Below are 24,499 nucleotides of genomic sequence, written 5' to 3' on the forward strand. Positions count from 1 at the left end.
GACAAAAAATAATACACCTCCCCAAAGGCAAACATGCTTGGCTAGTCACCAAGGAACTGGAAGAGCATCCGCTATTTACCTCTGCATCTGCTAAGATCCTCACAGCCCCACCTTGTTAGACCCTGTCAAACAAGCTGGGAAAATAGCCAAAATCTCATGCTATATAAGGCTCTGAGAGTACAGGTGAGCTAGTCCTTCTGGCCAGAACCTGGCCGAGTACCTTTGCACCAAACTCCATTCAAGATGGAGTTTGGTAGTGGGCTGAGGGTGCCGTTATGGGCGCTAATGTTAACGATCTGCAGTATCCAACAAAAAGGTAAAAACTCCTTTGCTTTCCATTTCAGATTTTTAAAAAGGCAATGCAATTAGATATCTTAATTCACTTTCAAAAGTATTCTATTGTGTAAACCACACAAATGTTTGAATTTCAATTAGTTTTTCCCCTCCCTTTTAATACTGTTTCAGCTAAATATTTAATGTTTCTGCACTGATGGAGGTATTTTAATTTTGTACTGCCTGAAGCCAAAATCATTTAGTGACTTCTGGAAGTTGACAACTTTGCAGATTGAATAGAAAAGCATAATTGTTCCTCTCCTTGAAAAGTTGTCATTTCAATATAACTATAAGCTTCTTTTAAAAAATAATGTGTTTGCAATATATACTATAAAATGTGTCACTTTTAGAAGTCTGTTGGAAATGCTAAATCATTCCAATGTCTTCTCAAGTTTTTAAAACTTACATAGTAGTACATCTATTAAGTTCACCGTTCCAGAATCTGTCTAGATATGGAGTAGAATACAAATATTACCTCATTACCCCTCTGTTGCCCAGTTCACATAGGTGTATCTGAAGTGTAAATTTTGCTGTCTCTGTACATGTAATTTTTATGTGAAGTAGCTCCCACATCCAACTCAAACTCTACCATAAAAGGTAGGAACCGCTTTACTGCTTTGTAGTGGTATTGAAGTGCACTGACAACTGTTGGGGCCCATTGACACATACCATAAATTGCTTTCATACCACTATATCCTGCTTGGTGTGGCTCTTGCCTTTTATGTACCACTTTCATACTGCTTTCATAGTGAAATATCTTGCTTGGTGTAGATTAAGCCACAGTTACACTGCATAAGGGTTCGATCCTATGCATGTTTAGACAGAAAAAAGGGCTACAGTCCCCAGCATGGTTGGCTGGTGAATGCTGGGAGTTTTAGGAGTTTCTTCTGTCAAACATGCATAGGATTGCACCCTAAATCATGCAAGCTGTAGCTCGGTAAGGGGTGAAGGGGGTAAGAATCTCTATCACAGGTTTCTCAGCATGCTACCAAACTACAATTCCCAGGATGCGTAGGGGAAAATAATGATAACACTTAAAGCAATATAAAACTAATGTGTCTTTTTAAGAAGGAAGATATGCCCTCCAATGTAAGCACTTCTTTTTAAGTATCATTGATTTCAGTGGGAGAGCTTAAATGTGCACTTCCCATTAAAATCAACAGAATTATAAAATTCTTAATTTTGGCTGGATTATGCCCAATCAAAATGTTTGTTCATTTAGGATAGAAACAGAAAGGAAAGACATATTTACAATTTCATTAAATTAGCAATGTCAAGAGGGGTCCCAACATGTTTCATCAACCTTCTCAGTTATTCCTACAATCCTACGCATTTTGGGTAAGATGCTCCTATAAAGGCTTTGGGGATCACCAATACTTTAAAAAAGCATTACTTGATACACACACACACATTACACACAAATAATGCCTATTTTTGTGTGTGTCTTTTATTTATAGTTTCTAGCACAGAAGAAATATCTGGAAAGGTAACCATTATCCCACCACTGACGACAACACCAGTTATAACATGTAAGTTAGGAATTGTCAGTTATTCCCTTGTATTGATCAGATATGTTTGTAGAGTAGCAAAATGAATAAAATTATAAAACAGATGAATAGACGGGCAAATGAATCTACAGATAAGTAAAAGCTCCCTCACTTGGTCTGCCTGATGCCCAGTAAAATTCTTATGAATGTTTGATGCCCAGTAAAATTGTTTTATTTGCTCAGGGATTTTAATTCAGTGTATTTTATTGTGGCTCTTTTCAGATCTGGAATTTTACCTAAACTGTTTTATTTGATGCTATGCTGCTTTAGTCTTCTTCTTGGTTTTTTACTTTCTTTGTTGTTCATTGGTTTAGTTTCTATTTACTATTATTTTTATTCTTAAGCTTCTGCAAACATTTTTTTGAAGAGGCAGAGTATAGCTAATACCCTGGAAGACAGATAGGCTGGAAACAACAGAATGAAATTTAATAGGGATAAATGCCAAGTTCTACATTTAGGAAATAGAAACCAAAGGCACAGTTACAAGATGGGGAATACTTGGCTCAGCACTACTACAAACGAGAAGGATCTTGGATTGTTGTAGATCACAAGCTGAATATGACCCAACAGTGTGATGTGGCTGCAAAAAAAGCAAATGCTATGTTGGGCTGCATTAATAGAAGTATAGCTTCAAAATCGCACAAGGTACTGGTTCCCTTCTATTTGGCACTGCTTAGGCCTCATCTTGAGTATTGCGTCTAGTTCTGGGCACCACACTTCAAGAAGGATGCAGACAAGCTGGAGTGTGTTCAGAGGAGGGCAACAAGGATGATCAGGGGACTGGAAACAAAGCCCTATGAGGAGACTGAAAGAACTGGGCATTTAGCCTGGAGAAAAGCGCAAAAGCGGGGGTTTGGGGGCTTGCGGTGCAAAAGTGCCGTCGTCAAGATGAAGCTCTCGTTAGTCCAGCATTCTATTTGTACAGTGGCCAACCGGGACATGAATGCAAAAGCACCCAATGACTGGTATACGTAAGCTTGCTGCCTCTGATTCTAGAGATAATATACATAGCCACCATAATTAGAAGCCCTTGCTAGCCTTATCCGCCACAAATTTGTCTAATCCGCTTTTAATGCCATCCAAATTGACGGCCATCACTGCATCTTATGTTAGTGAATTCCATAGTTTAGCTATGCACCATGTGGAAGTACTTTTATCTGTCTTGAATCTCCCACCGTTTAAGTTCATGGGATGAACCCAGGTTCCAGTATTATGAGAGAAAGAAAACCCCCTCCATATCTTCTTTCTCCACACTATGCATAATTTTATCCACCACTATCATTTTTAAGCTAAAAGCCCTAAACATTGTAAACTTTGCTCATAGGAGAGGGAGGGGGTCTCCAGCCCTGCTTAGACAAGGATAAATACATTTGTTTGTCTTTAATGTGCCACAAGACTGTTGTTTTTGCTGCTACAGACTAACAGGGCTACCCCTCCAGAAATTGACCATTTTGGTTGCCCTTTTCTGCACCTTTCCAGCTCTGCTATATCCTTTTTTCGGTACAGTGTCCAGAATTCACAGTATTCCAAGTGTAGTTGTGCCACAGATTTACATAAGGACATTGTGATATTGGCATTTTTATTTTATTTTATTTTGGGGGTACAGTATTGTTCCCATAGTGAGGCTCTCAGGAACTGATTGAGATCCAAAATAAATTTTCCCTCAGAGAAATTCACAAGTTCTACCCCACACGTCCTTGTATTTCCTATACTTTCAGGCAGGATCTACACTGCTGCTTTAAAACAGTTTATAACAGTAGGACAATTGTTGGGGCCCAGGACACACTCCATATACAGTTTTCAAAACATTTTCAAAGTGTCATATCCTGCTTGGTGTAAATCTGACCTCAGTTGTCTGCAACCTAGAAAGATCCTGCATGTAGTGGACAAAATTGCAAATAAAGCTAATATGCTATTTTCAGAACTAGGGATGTGTCTCCAGATATCTATCCAACCCTGAAAAAAAGGTAGAAATAAAGGGATACGGCTGATACTTCCTAGTTGTTTGGAGGATATCTGGGGAATGTCCTCTTTAGAGCAAAGAGATAATTGAAATCAAAACGAATTGTTTTCTGTTCATAATGTCCCCATTATAAGCACCTACCTTCATTTGCTCATTATGTGTGTTCTTTATGACAGCAAGGATTGGCAAGGTCAGAGCAATGACTACAAGGAGAGAGACTGAGCATGTATTCTTTCCAGCTCTAGAGGTCTTTTGTACCACTGTCATTCCCCACCCCCACCCCTCCTCCCACCCTAAATAGGATTGCAATTTTGATCCTTCCCAGGTTTGAGTTTTCCTTGGGTGTTAAATAATGCATCCCCTAATTTAAACTCACCTTGTTTACATTTTCTACAGTGAAGTGAAATCTAGTTACAGTTGTGGACAATAAAAGGGCACAGGGCTTCTGTTACCACTACTGAGCATGTTCCACTGCAGTTGAGCATGCTCAGTAATACTAAGATGGGCTGGACTCCAGTTAATGCAGAGGAGCAAGGAAATTACTTGAGGGATCATGGGTCCTTCTCTTCTCCCCCCCCTGCCCCGCCCCACACCATCCCACCCTGTCCCGTCAGCTTGGCTTAGGTAAAAGCTGGTACCCATGGACTGCTTCTGAGTTAAACACATGGAGGAGGATAGCCAGGGCAAAAGCCAGGAGGAAGCAAAAACCATTTTAATAGGCTATTTGCAAATAATACTACTGTGGAAACAGGAATATGAAATGACCTTAATAGTGCTTGCTAGCGTATTTCCGGGTCCAATTTCTGGTGCTGGTTTTAACCTTTAAAATCTTAAATGGTTTGGACCCAAGTCACTTGGGCTGCCTTCTCCCATACCAGCCTGCACAGACTCTGAGGTCATCAGCCAAGACTCTTCTCATTGGATAGCTGCCAAGGGCGGTTAGCTGGTGAATACGAGCGAGAGGACCTTTTCTTTGATGGCTCTGCACCACTGGAATCAGCATTCATTAGGGGTTTTTCAGGTCCCTTTCTTGCAGGTCTTCAGGAAGTCTCTGAAGACCCACTTGTTTTCACTGGCCTTTTCATAATCTGTGGGCTGCAGGTTTTATTGGTGTTATCTGAGTTTATAGCATTTTATTGAATTCATTTATTGCCTTTCTATTTGTATTTACATTTTTTGTATTGTTTTTATCTTGTACACCAATTGAGAGGGTTCTACACTTAAAGGTGGCCTAAAAATCATTATAAATAAATAAAAATCAAGACCTCGGCAACAACAATTTTCATATACCTTTACAACCTCTTGTGAATTCACAGCCTTCAACTCAGCTCACAATGGGCAAGTGTGTAGCACATGGGGCCACTTCCATTTCAAGACTTTTGATGGGGACATCTATAATTTCCCTGGGACCTGCAACTATGTCTTTGCCTCCCATTGCAATGCTGCCTTTGAGGACTTCAACATCCAGATGAGGCGCTCAGGAGTAGGAAATCCTGCCACTATCAGCTATGTCACCATGCGGATGGATGGAGTGGATATTGTATTGGAAGAGAATAAAGTTGTGGTGAATGGTGCAAGGTAACAACATAATCCAGCATGCTGAACGTTTAATGCTGTGCAAGTGCAAATCCTGAATTCACACCAAACACTTTGTATTTTATATTGCTCTTCAAGTGCTTTAAACATTCAAGAAAGAAAGTGAGACAAAGATGGCCAAAGACCAGAAGTGTAGTGATAAATTTCAAAGTGCAGGTATTAATCATGACAATCCCTATAGACACACCTCCAAGGAGAGTCCAAAAATCCCGGCAGCTGTGTTGATCCATATCAACAAACCAGTTCTAGTTGTTGTTGTTTATTTCCCCCAGGAGTAGATCTTTTGTAAAGCTAATGGGTCTAATGGCCTATTCAGTTCCAAGCTTTGTATTACAACAGGGTTGTATATATAGAGGGGAATCATTTACTTGAGAATTGGAGCTCATCTCAGAAGGAACAGGGAATTCAGATGAGAATGGCAGATGATATAAGTGTCTCTGCTAATAAAAAAAAAGTGTCGGCACTGCATCCTTGAGAGCCCAGGTTCTGCTTCACCATTGTTTTTACACTATCAGAGAGGGGGCATGTGTGTAAAATGTGTGCAGTCCAGAGGTGATCTCAGAAGGTTTGTGAGATGGGACCTCATACTTGCATCCAACCCTTCTAGACTGGGTCTGATGGGGGTTAAAGTTCAAAATATCTGGAGGGACCCACATTGGGAAGGTTGCCATAGAGGTCTGATGAAGGAGCTGTAGAGTTTTTTTGGGGGGGGGTAGGGGTTGTTGGAGTGTTTAAGCTGGGCCTCCATTTGTATTCTAAATAAATACAAATGTTACCAAACACCAATAAGCCTCCAGTGGCTTCCTTCCAAAGGAAATCAAACCTGGGTAGGTGCTGCACCCCTGGAACTTCTCATTGCTTAAAGAAAGGTAACATTACCATGACATGGATGGGACTCAGTATTTCCGATGCTTTCTCATCAGGGTTGAGCTGCCTTACACCGGATCTGGATTCAGTATCGAGAAATTTACTGTCTACATTAAAGTCACTGTTAAGTTGGTCCTAACCTTAATGTGGAATGAAAAAGACAGCTTAATGGTAAGTGCTAGATGATGTAAAGAATTGATATGTGGGACTACAACAAAATGTTGCAGTATGGAATGGTCCTGCTCAGTGTTCCAACCAGCAAGTTGTGCTGTTTTTCAGGATACTCCATTCAATTCTCTTCTGGATTTCTATCCCCACATCCCTCTCAACCGACACTCAGCATTCTATGGTTGTTGAGCATGCTCAGTCCTCACTGGACCATTTTGGGTTTTTCTCCCCATAGTTTCCCCCCAAAAAACATCATCATCATCATCATCATCATCATCATCATCAATCTTGCAAGCCTTAGGGTCCCCCAAACATGCTTTTGTTTCTTAGTAGTCCTATTTTGGCTACATAGTCATAATAACTAAGCACTTGAGTTTGATAATAATAATAATAATAATAATAATAATAATAATAATAATAATAATAATAATAATAATTTCTTACCTGCCTCTCCCTTTGGATCGAGGCGGGGAACAACATTAGTGCAGGAATCAACACACATTTAAAATTCTTGATTTTACATTAATCTGGGTAGGCCTGCCGGAAAAGGCTAGTCTTCAAAGCTGCCTTAAAATCACAGAGGGAGTTAATATTAAGAATCTCCTCTGGCAGGCCATTCCATAATCCAGGGGCGACAGAAGAAAAGGTCCTCTGGGATACTGATGTCAGCCTAGTCTTGGCTGACTGAAGTAAGTTCTCCCCAGAGGACCTGAGTGTGCGGGGCGGACTGAATGGGAGAAGGCGATCCCGCAGGTAACCTGGACCCAAACCATTTAGGGCTTTAAAGGTAATGACCAACACTTTGTACTTTGCCCGGAAACTAATCGGCAGCCAGTGGAGTGATTTTAATGTTGGGGTAATATGCTCACCCCTAGATGTACCGGTGACCAACCTGGCTGCCATATTTTGAACTAGTTGAAGTTTCCGAACTAGGTACAATGGTAGCCCTATGTAGATTGCATTGCAGAAGTCAAGCCTTTTGGTTACCAACGCGTGCACAACCGTCTTTAGGTCTTCTGACTCTAGGAAGGGGTGCAGCTGGCGTATCAGCCGAGACTCATAGTAGGCACTCCTGGCCGTCGCGTTTATCTGGGCTGTCATTTGGAGCGATGGATCCAGGAGCACCCCCAAACTGTGAACACAGTCTTTCAGAGGGAGTGTAGCCCCATCCAGAACCGGTTGACACACCTCCAAACCTAGGTCAGAGCCCTTGACAGCAAGCACCTCTGCCTTGTCTGGATTCAGCTTCAGTTTGTTTTTCCTCATCCAGCCCACTACCTCCTCCAAGCATTCATTCAGAAGAGGCACACTATCCTTAGCTGATGCTGTTATCGAAGGCATAGAGAAATATATTTGGGTGTCATCAGCATACTGATAGCACTCCGCCCCATGCCTCCGGATGATCTCTCCCAGCGGTTTCATGTAGGTGTTGAACAACGTTGGGGATAGAATGGCACCTTGTGGTATGCCATACAACAGCTCCTTTTTTGAGGAGCAACTATCCCCAAGCATCACCTACCTGAGAGGTAGGACAAGAACCACTGCAGCACAGTGCCCCTGATTCCCAAACCCCTCAGGCGTTCCAGAAGGATACCACGGTGTGTGTGTGTGTGTGTGTGTGTGTGTGTGTGTGTGTGTGTGTATATATATATATATATATATATATGATATCACCCAAAAGAGAAAGCACAAATGAAGTGTTAAACTGGAATCCCAAGTGTAGTTCCCGTAGGTACCAATGTGCCCACAGAGATCTCTCTTGGTACCTCCAAGGATCCCTGCCCGTTCTGATTTTTGTTTTATTTCTTAAGCTTTTTTAAAATTAAAAAATATGTTTTTTTAACTGGGAGACTGGCACGCTGCAAAGTGAAGTACTGCCATCCAGGAGGGTGACCATATGAAAAGGAGGACAGGGCTCCTGTATATTTAACAGATTCATAGTGACCAGATACAAAAGAGGGCAGTGCTCCTGCAACTTTAACTGCTGTGATGCAGAGGGAATTTCACCAGGTGCTTCATGCATACAAATGACATCCGCTGAAATTCCATTTTCTATGCAACTGTTAAAGATACAGGAGCCCTGTCCTCTTTTCCATATGGTCACCCTGCAACCTTCAGCATGATTTTTATTTGGGGTTTTATTATTTATTTTATTTTATTAAAACATGTGTATCCTGCCCTATATCGCTGGGATCTCAGCACAGCATACAGATAAAATCGGAACAATGTAAACATAAATAATTTACACAGCTAAAAATGTATTAAATTCATAACAAAACCAGTAGAATTTTTAAAAAAGCAATAAAAACAATTAAATCTATGTGTGATCATGGAGCTTTGATAAAAAGCCATGTTTTAACTTGGTGCTGAAATGAAGCCAGTGTTGGCACTAGTCGGATCTCCAAGGGGAGGGTATTCCACAGCCGGGATGCCACAACAGAGAAAGCCATTTCTTTTAAGACCAGTGTTACTATCTTCCAGTGAGCAGTCTAGCTGCTACATTTTGCACTAGCTGAAACTTCCAAATTGTCTTTATGGGCATCCCCACATAGAGTGCATTTCAGTAGTCTAATCAGGAAGTTACCAGTGCATGGCCTACTGTGGCTAGCTTGTCCATGTCCAGGAAAGGCCATAGCTGGTGGATCAGCTGAAGCTGGCCCCGAGTACTCAGGGCCACAGAGTCCACTTGGGCTTTCAGTGACAAGGATGGATCTAGGAGTACTCCCAAGCTACACACCTGCTCCTTCAGAGGGAGTGCAGCCCCATCCAGAATAGGTCACTTACCCAATTCCCAGACTCGGGAACCACCAGTCCACAGAGCTTCCATCTTATCAGGGTTCAGCTTCAGTTTATTAGCCCTCACCCAACTCATTACAGCCTCCAGGCACTGATCCTGCACCTTCACCACCCCAGCTGACTCTGATGACAAGGAGAAGTAGAGCTGAGTATCATCAGTATACTGATGTATTCATAGGAGTGGTTTTGTGTTTTGAGGCTCAGAACCCACCTCTGCCTTGTACTTAGATTCCTGGACAAGTTAATTTTCTTTTAATTTCATCAGGTTGCCTTCATGGAAATGAGTGGTTTGTGACCAGCCATGCTCACCATGACAACCATTTTATGAATGGTCAAATCCCACTCCTATGGTGGTCATTTTGTGAGAACACCCATGTCACACTTTCAAAATTCCAAATATGTCCATTGACATCCCTCCGCCTCATATTATACCATCCTGCAGTTTCTTAGGGGATTTGCAGCACGTTCTTCTGCAAACTCACCTTCTGCGTGCTGTTTCACTCTGCATACACTCTGTATGAGCCTATGTAACTGCTTCTAATTTAACATCCTCAGACTGGGCATGAAAACATAGAATGTTTATGTGTGTTATTGGGTGCATGTATGCAATCATGCATCTCTAGCATGCTCTATCCCAATGAAGTTCTTACTTCTCATAGATATCTTATTTGTAGTGGGTATATTATTATTATTATTATTATTATTATTATTATTATTATTATTATTATTAATTTATTTATTTATATAGCACCATCAATGTACATGGTGCTGTACAGAGTAAATTGAAGAAAGCTACCAAACTGTGTTTCCACTTGACATGTGATCTCTATTTTAAAAGATGAAAATACATTTGGATTATATATTTAACATATTCACATCTTGGCAGGAGGTGCCACTTGTTCTCTCCATTTTCTAGTAAAATTTGACTTTTATAGGCTTTAACCTTCCCTGTAGATTTGGGGGGAGGGGTTGCCTCTTTCCAAGAATAGAAAGCATGCTAGGAGAGGGGGCTGCTTCTGTTATGAATATTATGAGGCATGGAAAATGAGGTTATTATGAATAGCGTACAGCCTATGACTCACAAATGAAACCCCAATTTTCTATCCACTAAGTTTGAATTAGATTGTTGAAATGCAGCATTGATGGAAACTATTTTGGTGTATCTAATGCAGCTGCTGTCTTGGATTTTCAATATATACTGTGGAGAGTCAGTCTATCAACTTTTATCAACTTTCTCCTATTTAATTTCAGCTGGAACTGGATAAAAAATATGCCAATCAGACCTGTGGGCTTTGTGGAGATTTTAATGGCATTCCCACTTACAATGAATTCCTTTCAAACAGTAAGTATCAAAACCGCTCTTATTAAATTTAGGTATCTACAGTGTATGCATTGTCATACACTGAGTGCTGTGAAATGCTGTGTGTCATACTTCACTTTTTTAAACTTTGCCCACTGCCTACTTAAATGTTAGATTGATTTCATTTTTTATGCTCATTAAAATAGATAGTTTTCCAAAATCTGAACGATGATGTTCGCATTATGTATACTGTGCCAGATCTATGGCTCATCTTGCCCAGTACTGTGCAGTCCCCAATGTGGTGCATCTGGACATCAGTGTGCCTATACACACCTCCTTTGGCACCTGCAAGGCTCCTTCCCTGCCCCCCTCTCCCACTCAACTTTTGTGGGGAGGAGTTCAATTTTTCAAAAATGAAACAACATAAAAAGTGTTTTAACTGGGCAGTTGGCATGCTGCAAAGTGAAGCATAAGCCTCTAGTGCCATCTTTGTTTCCAAATATAATGGGCTCCTGATGCATTCTTAGAAAATAAAATGGTGGCTGGCTACAGCCCAGCACTTTGTTTGGAAGCAAGCACTGTCATCTGGAAAACAGAAAAAGGTAAGTTGAGGGGTGGGAGTGTTCAGGGGGACTAGAAAGGGTAATGGGGAGTAAGGGGGCATTTTCCTTGTGCTGTGTGTGTGTGTGTTTTGCCTGGCTTTTAAAAACTGTATTAGTGTTTGTGCATCACCAATTTGCATTCTGAGAAACACTATGGAGGGGTAAATATGTGATTTGTTGTTTGGGACACAGACCCCATCTCTGGCTTGAACCAACTACTTGTCTCTGAGCATTATTAGTTTGCCTTTTGTGAAATAGGTGCTGAAGCAGAAAACTGGATTCAAAAGAGTGGTTTTGTATTTTGGAGCTCTACCTTCTACTTTGATTCTGGGTCAATTTGTTTTGCCTTCTGGGAAGTGAGTGTTTTGAGACTGGCTATGCCCATCATGGCAGCCATTTTGGGAGAGAACCCACAACACGGACACAAAATTTCTAATGTGCCCACTGGCTCAAAAAGGTTGGGTGCCCCTCTAATATGACTGATGGTAACTCTACGAGATCAGATGAAGTGCCCTGCACCTTATCCATTTCACATATGACCTCACATTTAATGTGGAGAAGTATTGCTTATATTAAAGCTCCTCAGATCTCCATGTCATATCATAGAAACATAGGAAACTGCCTTATACTGAGTCAGACCATTGGTCCGTTTTGTCCAGTATTGTCTATACTTGCTAGCAGTAGAGTTGTCCATCATGGGAAAATCCAGCCCTTTTGGGGCCTGATGGATCCCAGTGATGTACCTGGCTCAGCTTCCATTTGCAAGTTGAACCACATGATAATTCTCAAAACCTGGGAAATTTGTGCAAATCAGACCATTTACGGCCACAATTTTGCATGAATTGCAGTATTTACAGCTGTGATTCTGTCCAAATCAGTCTGTGATTTTGTGGAAATTGCGATTTGCACACACACACCCAAAAAATGCACGAGTTGGCCTGACTTCTCTCATGGTGAGTCAAACCAACTTGTGTTTGACTAAGCCAGAGTCTGGGGTGGGGTGGTGCTAGCTGGCAAAACCCTGTTGAGCTCGACCCCCCCCCCCCCAAACAGATTCCTCCACATCCCTAGCTAGCAGCGGCTCTCCAGCTTTCAGGCTCTCTATACATCTCCTTATGGCATGGTTTTATTTATTACAGATGCTCCCATAACTGCCTTGCAGTTTGGGAATATGCAGAAACTAAATGGACCAACAGAAGAATGTGAGGATCCTGCAGCGACCTTTGAGAGAAACTGCACTACTGTAAATGTAAGCATTTCTTTGCTTGTTCTTGGACTTTGTGTTAGTTTTATTTCTGAAGTGATGCTAGACTCCTAAGGAAAAGTTGTTGGATGTAATAGCGAGGGGAGGGACCTTTTGCTGCCCTCTCCCCCTTGTTGCCCCCCAAGGCTGAAGTTTATATTATAAGCTCCCTATGGCAAGGATCTGACTTGCTGCTGCTGCTGCTGCTGCTGTCACTTTGTAAAGTGCCACCAGATATTTACCACGGGTAAAGTGCCAGGTACACTAATGAGATCAGTGTCACAGAACGCAATTAATTTATCAGCACTAAAAAATAGGTCTTCTTGAACTCGTAGAATGTGTTGGCTTAATCAAATTGTTTGCTTTTCCTGCTAGGATATTTGCCAGAACGTACTGACTGGTTCTGCATTCTCAGACTGTCATGCTGTAGTAGGGGTAAATGACTACATTGAGGCATGTAAACAAGACTTGTGCCTCTGCGACCCACTCGAAACATTCTCCTGCCTCTGTAACACTTTTGCGGAATACTCCCGGCAGTGCGCTCACGCTGGTGGACAACCTCAGAACTGGAGAACAGCGGACCTGTGCTGTAAGTGTAAACCATAGCTAGCCAATGGCAGGAGAGAATTTAGCGTTTTGTAATCAGTCTTGACTTCAGCAAGACGCTTGGTACAGTTGTTGGGAATTAGAAGGTACTCCCAAGAGTAGAGTGAGGTGCGAAGTTGCAAGGCTGTAAAATTATCAATTAAAAGATCGGCACCTGGATGTGGAAAACTGACATTGTATTTCATAGATATCTGTCCCGTTTATCATCTAGCTTCATGCCACATACCTGTTTCCCTCGAATTATCCCTACAGTGCTAAGCTGTCGGTGTTGTTGTTGCTACCTTTGCATACCAGGAAGTGGGTTTAAGGGGGGAAATGTAAAAAAAACATAAAAAATCAACAGATGACACAATCTGATTCAAATTTGGTATGCTTAAAACTCTCCTTAATATCTATTACTGTGTCAATTTTGATGTCTATCTTTAAAGCTTACACAGATGTAAGCATTTGTTTAATTTTTCTTCAAATCCTGCTCCTGTGCCCCAGTGGCCGCTCGGATGATACACTTGAAAACTATTATCAAAATATGGCTTTTTGCTTTTATAGCACAATTAAAGCAGGATACATGGGAGTACTTCACAATAAAAGCAGATTATAAACTGGAAAACTTCGGAGTCCTTTGCATGCAATTCGCAGTGATTGCACAGTATAATGCTGGTGTGATAAAGCTCATCATTAATGACTTGCATTAATAGGGTGCAACATCAAGCACATGGCAAAACATAACGCATGCCTCATGGGTCACATGTTGTGCAGGCCCACTTTAGCATAATGGAAGGGTTTTGAGGAATTGTAATAGACTTCATTCAAAACATTCATCATTAATAGCATGTGGTTAAAGGTGGCAGATGCCATTTGGGGTTGCATTACCAAAAGTATTATGTGAGATAGGAGGCAGGTAATAGTACTTCACCATTTAACATGGATTTGCTATAAGGCCTTTAAAAAGAAGCAGCAGACTATCATGTGTGCATAAAAAAGGGAACTGAATTTGAATTAATATCCTTACTTTCAGTAATCCCATGCTCCTTCGGCATGCAGTACGAAGAATGTGGTTCACCCTGTGCGAACACTTGTACCAATTCTGAAAGATCTCATCTCTGTGAAGAACACTGTGTAGATGGCTGCTTCTGCCCCCCAGGTAAGCTTCCATCTTCATCTGATCCCATCTGGAGGTGTTTAAAAGATTGTGCTGGCTGAAGCACTTCACAAACCTGATCAAAAGTAAGTGTCTGGGATGCAGCAGGCAAGCAAGGAAATCTCCTGCAGAAAGCCCCCCCCCCCGGCCTTTTTAAAAAATCAGACAGTTCAATTTGCTTCTATCTTCAGGCAGCTGTGCATATTTTCCAACATCTGCAACTCTTGTCCCATCTCTGAGCTTTTCATGTAACCACCTATCTTTTGGCATGTATTGGATATTCATTACAAAACTTATTTATTTATTCCTTTAGGAACTGTATATGATGACATCAATGGCTCTGGCTGCATGCCCCTTGAGACGTGCTCCTGCATTTACAACGGCAAAACATATGCTCCAGGGACAACTTACACAGACCGCTGCAGTTCCTGGTAATTTACATCCTTTGATAAGAGGCACCAATACTTCCTGCAGGAATCAAGGCTTCAGCTGTGATTTCAACATTAAAAAGTGCTGTGATGTTATTAAAATTAGTGATTCCCAAAGTTTTTAATAGGAGCCCACTAAATCTGTCTATATTTATGACAGATTCTGATCTTAGTCTCTGATCTAGTGGCCGCACTCCCACTTAGGATGCAATCCTATGCATGTGTAGGCAGATTGGGAGCACAGCACAGCAGGAGAGGAAGATTAAACTTTCCCCCCAGTTTGCGCCACAAATTTCTCTCCCATGTGAGAAGGCATCTTTTTTAACTCCCACATTTGTGTATGGGGGGGCGGGTGTTGGGAACAGAGGTAGAGGGAGGTTTATTGTGAGGATAAAATGGAGAGGAGGATTATGTACACCTCCTTGGGTTCCTTAAGGTGGAAAAAGGGTGGGATATAAATGTAATAAATAAATAATAAAAACATGTAATTAACATAATATGTTGCTTGACCTCAAAGATCTTTTATGTCTCCTGAGACCTTATTCTTTTAATCACAGATTCTAAGAATTTAACTAGGATCTTCTGTGTGCAAGTTATATCACTGAACTATGGTCCCTTCCTTAGCTTTCAAATTATGAAATGTTGAACCTTTCAGCAGAACCCAGTATCTATACCTATACTTTGGGACTGTTGCAAAATAATACAAACTAATGTTAGTGGAGATACTATATATATATATATATATATATATATATATATATATATCCTTATTTGAATTCTCTTTCTTCTAGTTCCTGCACTGGAGCTCAGTGGACCTGCACACATTTCCCATGTCCTGGCATTTGCTCAGTAGAGGGTGGATCACACATCTCCACTTATGATGAAAAACGTTATAATGTCTATGGAGACTGTACTTACGTTCTTTCTAAGGCAAGTCACCTAAGATTTACCATTACTAAAATTTACCATTACTAAGATTTACCATTACTAAAACCCTATGTCACACACGCACTCCTTTTATTTTTGGGATTATAAAACCAGAGTCATTGTTCTTGAAATAAATCCCTAGCTTTGGATATCATATTACATGGTTTATCTAGTTCCTGTTTCTAAGTTTTCAGTCCATTTCACATTGTTATTGTTTCTGCATCATGGCACCCCCTAGTTTCTGATGTAGCCAGGGCCGGCCCCACCATGAGGCAAAGTGAAGCAACTACCTCAGGCAGCAGTTGCTGACAGGTGTGGAGCAGCATCAAGATTTTATTTACTTAAAGTGTTTTTATTCTGCTCCTCAGCCACAATGGCTCCCAGAGCTGGTACTTTTTGTCACAGTTGATGGAGAAGGAACCTTCATAGGGGTGGTCTTCAGCAGGGCTGGTGGAACAGCCCCACTTCCCCCTCTCATCTCCCTCAGGACAGCCTGCTGGAATGGTTGCTGTGGAGAGGACAGAGCCTGTTCTGAGCCCCTAAGATAGCCTGCTATACTCAAGAGGATACTATTCTGTCACCAGTTTTGAAATAGGGTTCAACTGTCAGTCCATGCAGCTTTTGTACATGGAAGAGGGGGCACCATCATGCCCCTTGCCTCAGGCAGGAAAATGCCTTGGCCAGCCCTGCATGTAGTGGTAACATAGCCTTCTTGAAGATTTGTAGAGACACAGGCGCAGAAGAGACACTGCTGGGGAAATTCACAGAACAAATTCCTGCTCCCAGGAGAATTGCATGACAGACATTCTTCCCTGTTTTAAATTAAACACTCCACGGAGCACTTTTAAAGGAGAATAAGGAACCCTCCCTGTAATGCCCTTGTCAGTTGAGATGATTTGATAATGAAAACAAAATTAAGTTGTGTTACGTAAAAGCCAAACTTCAAAATGATGCCTTTTGAGGATGCCTTGAAAGAACCAGAAATCTGTCCTTGCTTATTTTAAAGAAGCCTGACCCAGTCAATATCTTCAAAGGCAGAAGTACAACGGCCTGTTCCTTATAACTCTGATCCAAAATGCTCCCTTTCTCCATAACACCCCTCCCACCCCCAGAATCAGTGTCCATAGTTAAAACAGCCTCTATAAGAAGTTCATGCTAAGTCCAAAATATTTCTGAATTTAAGGAAGTTTAGACTGTATATCTACAATAATTTCTCAGCACAATCATAAATTCTAGGTTCTTTTGCATTAAGTCTGTGTGTAGATAAAAACTGTTGTTGTTTTTCCTAGGTTTGTGAAGACAACTCATTTACTGTTCTTGGAGAACTCCGCAGATGTGGCCTAACTGAGACTGAGACATGCTTAAAGATGATAGCCCTTAGCATCAATGGAGAACAGACTGTAAGTACCCCAAATGGGTAGAGGATACATCGTAAGACCCTGAATGTTAATTCTTAATGGAGCTGAATGGACCCTTGATACTTTAGTATTGCACTTTTTCACCTAACTAAAAATCTCTTGAAGGTATGAAGTAGTGGGGAGGGGGGAAGAAAGATTAATAGTTCTCCATTTTAATTGCTATTTTTTAATTTCAAAGGTTTTACTAAAACAGCATTGGGGCCAATTGGTCCTCAGGAGAAGTGATGGGGGGGGGAGAATGAAAAATATACAAGATTGTTTCACCAATATAACAAAATAATAACAACATGGGGGTTGAAAAATCAGAAAGCAAGTGACTCTTTTATTGTAAAAGAATACATGAGATTTGAAGAGGCACAGAGTAGGAGGGAAACTTTTAAATACTTTAACTCTTTGGGATCGGTTAAAACCATAGGGCAGTTACTTACACTACTCTTTTTTGATAGCAATGTTTAGGGAGTTTGCTAGAGTTTGAAATTCTTAGCCATATGGTTAAATACTGGTATACATTATCCTGCAGTGAGGATTATTTTTCTGGGTGAAATATGCTGGGTAGAACTGTTTTATATTTTGGATTTCCCCAGGTGATTGGATTAGTGATATTCAGTGTTTGCTTGACATGTGAGATATTCTAATATGCACTTTGATGAGAAATTGTCACTGCAAGGATTGCCTAAGAATAATAGGTTTATCAAAGGCCATGTCTCCATGATGAGACCTAGCAGTATTCCTTCCCTTGCCCCTTGTGTAAAGAGAAAGAGGCAACACCTAGCCACAACCGCCTCAGAAAAGGCTGCATGTCCACGAACAACAAGATGACCTAGCTTCTGCCAGAGCTCAGTTAGAGTTAACCACAAAACAGGTTTTGAATGGTTGGAAGAGTCTGCGAAACAAGGAAAGAGAAAAGGTGGGAGAGGGAAATAACCACCTGAAATTTTAAATCATAAAAACAAACATTGTCAAAGTGGATTGTTTAGGACCTAAATGGCGATCTCATCATTCTGTAATTTGTCATCGCACTATTTCTCTTTTGCTCTTTCTCACCAGAACATTGTGGTCAAGCCGAATGGTGATGTATTTTTTAACTGGATCTACACACAGCTGCCGATCTCAGCAGGTATGTTGCATATCAGTAACTCCTGGCTGCTGGCGCAGCCTCAAAAGTTTTGGAAATCTTCGAGATGAGTGCAGCAGAATGGCTTGTTTTCCCACAATCTAACCAGACCTGGAATGGTTACTGTTTACTTTGTCAATTCAACTGCCTCTTCTGGGAAAAGAAAGTTGGGTCTAGTGTAGATGAGGATACCTTACTGAAAAGAAAGGATTCTATAATGGCTATCTGTGCTTTAATAACATCCAGCTGCAGTTACTGTAAGGTTGCCTTTGAAAACTCTTTGAAAACTTTGACTGGTTCAGATTAGGGTGGCCATGTTGTTAACCAGGGTTTGCCCCAATGAGATTATTTCACTTGTACTTCACTTGATTATCAGTATTTCCCAGTGTGATTACAGGAACAGGACAAACTGCTGGTGTTTACTATAAGGTCCTACACACAGATACTCTTCAATCCACTCATATCTCAGCATGCAGGAATGGGCAAGTTTAAATGTGATCCTGGCTTTCAAAGGCTCTCCCTTCTTGGGTGGAGAAGGACAGGCCTTTCTTTGCTCTAGCAGGGAGAGATCACACTCCTCACAACTTGCTAAACAACGGTTTGGCAGGCTGGGAGGAGTGTGATCCACTTAGGGATGGGATGGGGGAGTTGAAGTCCCTATCTTCTCAGTAATCCTGATCAAGATCACTACTTTGGCCCAGAAATCTGTTCCCTCCCCCTTCCCCCCCACGATAGATGATCAGCTGGGTGGTGTGGGAAAGTGGGCGTGGCTCCAAGGGCAGCACCGAGGGTGGCTGAGGTCTGAATGAAGGCTGCAAATTACCCACATGACCCTAAATCTGCAACCAGAGTGCCTGAAGGACTGCCCTCTCCATATGAACCTTCCCACCACTTGAGATACTTTTGGGAAGCCAGGTGCCCTTAGGTTAGGTCAGTGGCCACCAGATATAAAGTTCTTTCCATGGCTGCACTCTATTTATGGGACTCTCTACTAAAGATATGGGTTTGATTGGGTTGTACTTTTGGTACATGCTGAAAGTAATCATACAACTTGTATTTTGTATTTGTATTTTTAGATTGTTGGTTGTTTTATGCTCTTCATGATTTTAATTTTTGTGAACCGCCCAGAGAGCTTCGGCTATTGGGCGGTATAAAGATGTAATAAATAAATAAATAAAACTGTTCTAGCTTGTTGCAAGCCCTGCACATCTCCACCTGACCCACATTCTCAACATGTCTATGTGCTTGTATGAATTTGGTGCACAGAAATTTTGTTTTTCCTATGTGCTGCACAAAATTTGGTTTTTCCTTCCTTAAGAATTGATGGCATCTGTAGCTATGCATCTCATAAGAATGGTATATATATTTTTATCCATAGCTAATGTAACCATCTTCAGGCCTTCGACTTTCTTCATCATTATTGCAACAAACTTTGGCCTTCAGCTAGAGATCCAGCTCACCCCTTTGATGCAAGTATATATCAACCTGGATCCATCTTTCAAAGAGAGGACCTGTGGTAAGAAATGTGTATTTTTGAACAAAAAACAAAAAACTGACATGTCTGGAGCCAAAGTGATTTCCTGAGCAATTCAAACTCTTTGGGTTTCTTTGAAAGGTCTCTGTGGAAACTTTGACAGCCGCCAGACAGATGACTTCAAAGCCATAAGTGGAGTGGTGGAAGGATCAGCATCTGCATTTGCGAACACCTGGAAAACTCAGGCTTCCTGTCCCAACATCAAACATAGTTTTGAGGACCCTTGCACACTGAGCATTGAAAATGGTAGGCATATATTGGAAATTAGAAGCTAAACACACAAATTATTTAAAACTATCATTCTATATTTCTCCTGCTTAGCTCATGGTGAAAAAAGGATAGAATTGTTGTTTTTTAAACCTAACTGAAAACAAAATATTAATAAAGGAAAATCGGGGGAAATAAATAACTGTGAAGCTTTGTGAACCAAGATCCTGTGTCCACAATTTAAAAAGGGGGTAAGTGTGCTTAAGCCCATGGAAATAAGAGGACTTTAATCACGCCTAACTCTTTTTTTTTAGATGTATTCTCTAAGTTTTGCAATTCATTCATAAACTGCCAACTTGATGTGGAGTTGTGTGTCTGTGTGTGCATAACTGTCTTTGTGGATCCATAGCATGCATATATTCAAGAATTAATTAATTCCTTTCTCAATCCATGGCTTTAGCAAATACTCCAGTGAGTAATGCAAGAATTGTTATGCCATTACGTACAAATTGCAGTCAGAGACACAAGCTGCTCTAAAAGCTGCCAGTTGTACGTAGAGAAATCCCCAAAGTGATATGGATTAATTTCTTCTCCTTTTAGAAAAATATGCCCATCACTGGTGCGGATTGCTGACTGACTCCGAAGGACCTTTTGCTAAATGCCACCCCTCCGTGAATCCAGCTGCTTATCATAAGGTACTGTGCTCGCAATTACTTCTCATTTAAACATCAAAGTTGGCCGGACCTTACGAGTTTCTATCAGGAAAGAAACAATGCTGAAAGGGTGGGACAATAAGGTGCCGTTCAGATATTGTAATCCATTTGGGGTCCATGGATGAAACACAGGATGAGATCACACAAGAAAAAGCAGAAATCAACGTCTGGGGAGGACGTTGCGAGGAAGGATGAAGATGGCAAGTGGGTAAGGGAGCTGAGTCAACAAGCACAGGGCCTGTCGAGACAGAACTTGAGAGGAGGAAACGCTTAAAGGGAAATGACTTGGAAGGGATGCGTTTTAATAGGACTCTTTTCCTCTGTCCTAGAACTGCATGTTTGACACGTGCAACTGTGAGAGGAGTGAGGATTGCATGTGTGCCGCCCTCTCTGCCTATGTCAGAGCCTGTGCAGCCAGAGGGGTTGAACTGCCAGGATGGAGGACAGACGTCTGTTGTAAGTGTTCTTTGCAGCCACCTCAGGATTCACATGAAAGAATCTCTCCGCCAGTGAATCCCATCAATTTCTAGGTCTTCCTGGGTTCTTCTAGTGGCACTTCACAGGAATCGACTTTAGGAGACAAATTTTAGCAATAATGCTTCAGCTACTCCCATTTCTAGAAAAAGGCAAACCAAGTCATGGACTGTCATGCTTTGGTTACATCTATACTGGTTTTTTGTAATGGGAATGCCTTTGAAAAACCATGCAGAATCTTCAACTGGTTCAAAATTCAGCAGCCACACTATTAGCTGGAGTGCCAGAATGGAAAACATTACTGATTCTCTTCCATTTACATTGGCTGCCTAATTGCTTCTGAGCTCAACTCCAAGTGTTAGTCTTGACTATCTGAAGGACTGCCCCTGTCTTTGCATTTAGATCAGGGGTGGAAAACCCCTTTCAGCCCGAGGGCCCTAATTCTATTCTGAAGAAGCTCTCGTGGGGGGGAGGGGGGCGAAGGCAAAACGGGTCGTTCTACAAAACCATAAATGCCAGAGTTTAGTTTAGGTTAAAGCTCTTAATGACAGAGCTTTAAACTAAAATAATTCTCCATATTAGAATGGAGGACGGAGGGAGGGGGGACGACGATGGTGACTGCAGAACAGCTGGAAAACCACCAGTGGTTGGAGTTGGAGGGTGGATCCAGGGGAAGGAGTCATGACTTTCTGAAGAACCCTGGAGGGTCAGGTTAGCACCCACCCACCCCAGATTTGGGCCCTTGGCCTAAGGTTCTGCATCCCTGATTCAGAACAGCTGAGGCCCTGCTCTGTGGTAGCTGGGCACTAGAGACAGGGCCTTTTTAGTCATGGCACCTGACCTGTGAAATAGTCTTCTGAGCAAGGCCTGCCTGGCTCCCTCATTTCTGTTTCAGCAGGCATTGGGTTCCAGATAAGCTATCAGTACCTTAATCTGTGTTGCGTTCTTGCTTTGGTGTTTTAACTTCTTTGTTTTTGCTCTTGTTTGCAAGCTACCTTGGAGGTCTTAGGTCAAAAGGTAGAGTGTAGAGGTTTTGTAAGTAAATCATGCCATTTTGTTTGCTTTCCTCCATCAAGCCAAATATACCACTTCGTGCCCCAAATCCCTGAATTATACCTATACCATCAGTTCCTGTCAGACTACTTGCCGATCCCTGAGTGAACCTGATGTCACCTGCAATATCAAATTTGTCCCAGTTGATGGATGTACATGTGAAAGTGGAACCTACTTGGATGATTCTGGAAAATGTGTGCCTGCTAACAAGTGCCCCTGTTACTACAAAGGAACACCTGTACTTTCTGGTGAAGTTCTTCATGACCTTGGTGTTGTATGGTAAGAGGACTTAAGTGACAGTCTAAACTATTATTATTATTATTATTATTATTATTATTATTATTATTATTATTATTATTTTAAAAATCCAAGCCTAATCTCCCTTTCTTTCACACAGCACTTGTAACCAAGGAAAGTTGAATTGCATTGGTGGTGGAGACTCAAAGCCAGGTAAGGAAAATCTTGCATGCATATAAACACACACACACACACACACACACACACACACACACCGAATATCCATTTTGTTCTTTATGAACCAGTTCACTCAAGATTAAGTACACAAGAAAGTCAGCTCTACAAAACGTGTTTTTAAAATTTAGGCTGTAATCCTGTGCACAGTTACTTGGGAATTAGGGTCCATTGAAGAAAGTGGAACTTACTTCTGAGTAAAGATGTGTAGGATCAGGCTAGAGTTTAATGTTTTCATTAGCAGCCTTTATTGTATAGATGGTTAAAAAAAAACAATAGAATGGAAATGCAATTATTATGTTGGGTGGAAGACTATATTCATTAAAAGATGCACATGGGTACAGGCTTCATTGCAGATTGTTAACATAGTTCCAGAAACCACAGCACACACCTGTCCAAATAATTCAACCCTGTTCTTCTGTTCTGTGGTAACCATTTTCTGTACCCTCATCTCATATACTGTGCTTTTTCTCTCTCCCTGCTAGTGTGCGCTGCCCCTATGGTCTACTTTGACTGCACAAATGCCACTGTAGGCAGCATTGGAGCTGAATGTCAGAAGAGCTGTCAGACTCTTGACATGCACTGTGTAAGTGTGTGAGATGTGACGTTGTGTAGTATCCAAGAGACTATGCTGTAAATGAGAAAGCACCTTGTTTCTGCCGCAAACTCATTAGTTGGCCTTTGGCCACCCATTCTCTCCGAGCATTACCCCCCTTGACCCCCACTCCCGTGAACTGGAGCTGCTGGATATGCACTGGAGCTGCTGAACTGAGTGATATTTCATTGGGCCTGTTCAGATGACACATTAAGCCATGGTTAGGCCGCTAACCCTTTCACAGCAAATAGTTAGTGAGCTTGTTAAAACCGTGATTATGTAGCCCCCATGGTTAGGGATGGTTCACACAACATGCTAAGTAATGGTTCACGTGGCACACTGAGCCATAATGTTTAGCTAAAAAAGCTTAACCACCATGGCTTAGCGTGTCATTTGAACAAGGTCATTGTTTAACAAATGAACTGGCTTTCACCCAGGCCGTTTCTACACCTGCCTTTTTTCCAGGGAAAAATGACACACAGGGGATCCCGGGAGCAGACAAGGATGATCCCTCCATTTTCCTGGAATAATCCTTAGGTGTAGAAAGGGCCCCAGTTGAATTATCACAATTGTTTAAGTCACTTCTACTTTAACAGGAGACAAAAGCAAATTCTGTGATCATCAATAATTATTCTCTCTCTACTGAAGTTATGCATTCTTCTTGTCTCTTACAGTACAGCACACAGTGTACCTCTGGCTGTATGTGTCCCTATGGGCTAGTTTCAGATGGTAAAGGTGGCTGCATTGCTGAAGAAGAGTGTCCATGTATTCACAATGATGTCACTTATGAGCCAGGAGAAAAAATCAAAGTCGACTGCAACACCTGGTAAGCATTTGCTAAAGAAGAGTTTGTGTCTTCTTACCATCGTTTTATACATTTCAAAGAAAACCTATATTATGAAAAAAGACGATCAGGTTGAACAACAGGTTGACATATAGACCTAGAACCATTTCAGATAGCCCTTTTTCATGTAAGTGGGTGATCCCAACCCTAAGGTACCTATAGTGTGAATGTGATAGAGAGTATTTATTTATTTATTTATTTATTTATTTATTTGTATTAATAAATGCATATTCCACTCTTTAAACAAATAGTTCCCAGGCTGGCTTACACAAAATCCAAAACAAACATCGGACATTATATCCCACTTTTCTTAACAAATATAAACACTCAGCTGCTTACATCATAAAAACATCATGTTAAGTACATAATGCACATCTAGTACATCTTTAAAATCCATAATAGTAGCGTGGAGACAGAAAATAGTGCCTTATCATTTCACAGCAAATCAGGAAAGTTTTATGCGAGAGGTCCTGGGCTCTCTTTTGGGTATTCCACAGTAGAGGACACTGAACTTTTAATGAATGGCCTATATTTCACATTCCCTATAAAAGGAACTAGATAG

At 41.3% G+C, this 24,499-nt stretch overlaps 1 protein-coding gene across 1 annotated transcript in view; it reads left to right on the plus strand.

Annotated features, from left to right (window-relative positions):
- Positions 1-243: 243 nt before the first annotated feature.
- The window catches only part of LOC134393383 (mucin-5B-like), a 69,508-nt gene continuing 45,252 nt past the window's right edge, over positions 244-24,499 (plus strand). Inside the window, exons 1-20 of the mRNA XM_063118410.1 lie at positions 244-316; positions 1,791-1,862; positions 5,160-5,421; positions 6,363-6,477; positions 10,522-10,612; positions 12,312-12,421; positions 12,791-13,004; positions 14,037-14,162; positions 14,473-14,590; positions 15,379-15,517; positions 16,804-16,914; positions 17,980-18,049; positions 19,425-19,562; positions 19,662-19,826; positions 20,388-20,482; positions 20,830-20,956; positions 22,051-22,306; positions 22,425-22,477; positions 22,984-23,084; positions 23,768-23,919. Of these exons, the coding sequence (XP_062974480.1) occupies positions 244-316; positions 1,791-1,862; positions 5,160-5,421; positions 6,363-6,477; positions 10,522-10,612; positions 12,312-12,421; positions 12,791-13,004; positions 14,037-14,162; positions 14,473-14,590; positions 15,379-15,517; positions 16,804-16,914; positions 17,980-18,049; positions 19,425-19,562; positions 19,662-19,826; positions 20,388-20,482; positions 20,830-20,956; positions 22,051-22,306; positions 22,425-22,477; positions 22,984-23,084; positions 23,768-23,919 (2,588 nt within the window). The remainder of the gene's footprint in view (positions 317-1,790; positions 1,863-5,159; positions 5,422-6,362; positions 6,478-10,521; positions 10,613-12,311; positions 12,422-12,790; positions 13,005-14,036; positions 14,163-14,472; positions 14,591-15,378; positions 15,518-16,803; positions 16,915-17,979; positions 18,050-19,424; positions 19,563-19,661; positions 19,827-20,387; positions 20,483-20,829; positions 20,957-22,050; positions 22,307-22,424; positions 22,478-22,983; positions 23,085-23,767; positions 23,920-24,499) is intronic.

This window comes from Elgaria multicarinata, chromosome 2 (assembly GCF_023053635.1).
Source record: "Elgaria multicarinata webbii isolate HBS135686 ecotype San Diego chromosome 2, rElgMul1.1.pri, whole genome shotgun sequence".
NCBI lineage: Eukaryota > Metazoa > Chordata > Lepidosauria > Squamata > Anguidae > Elgaria > Elgaria multicarinata.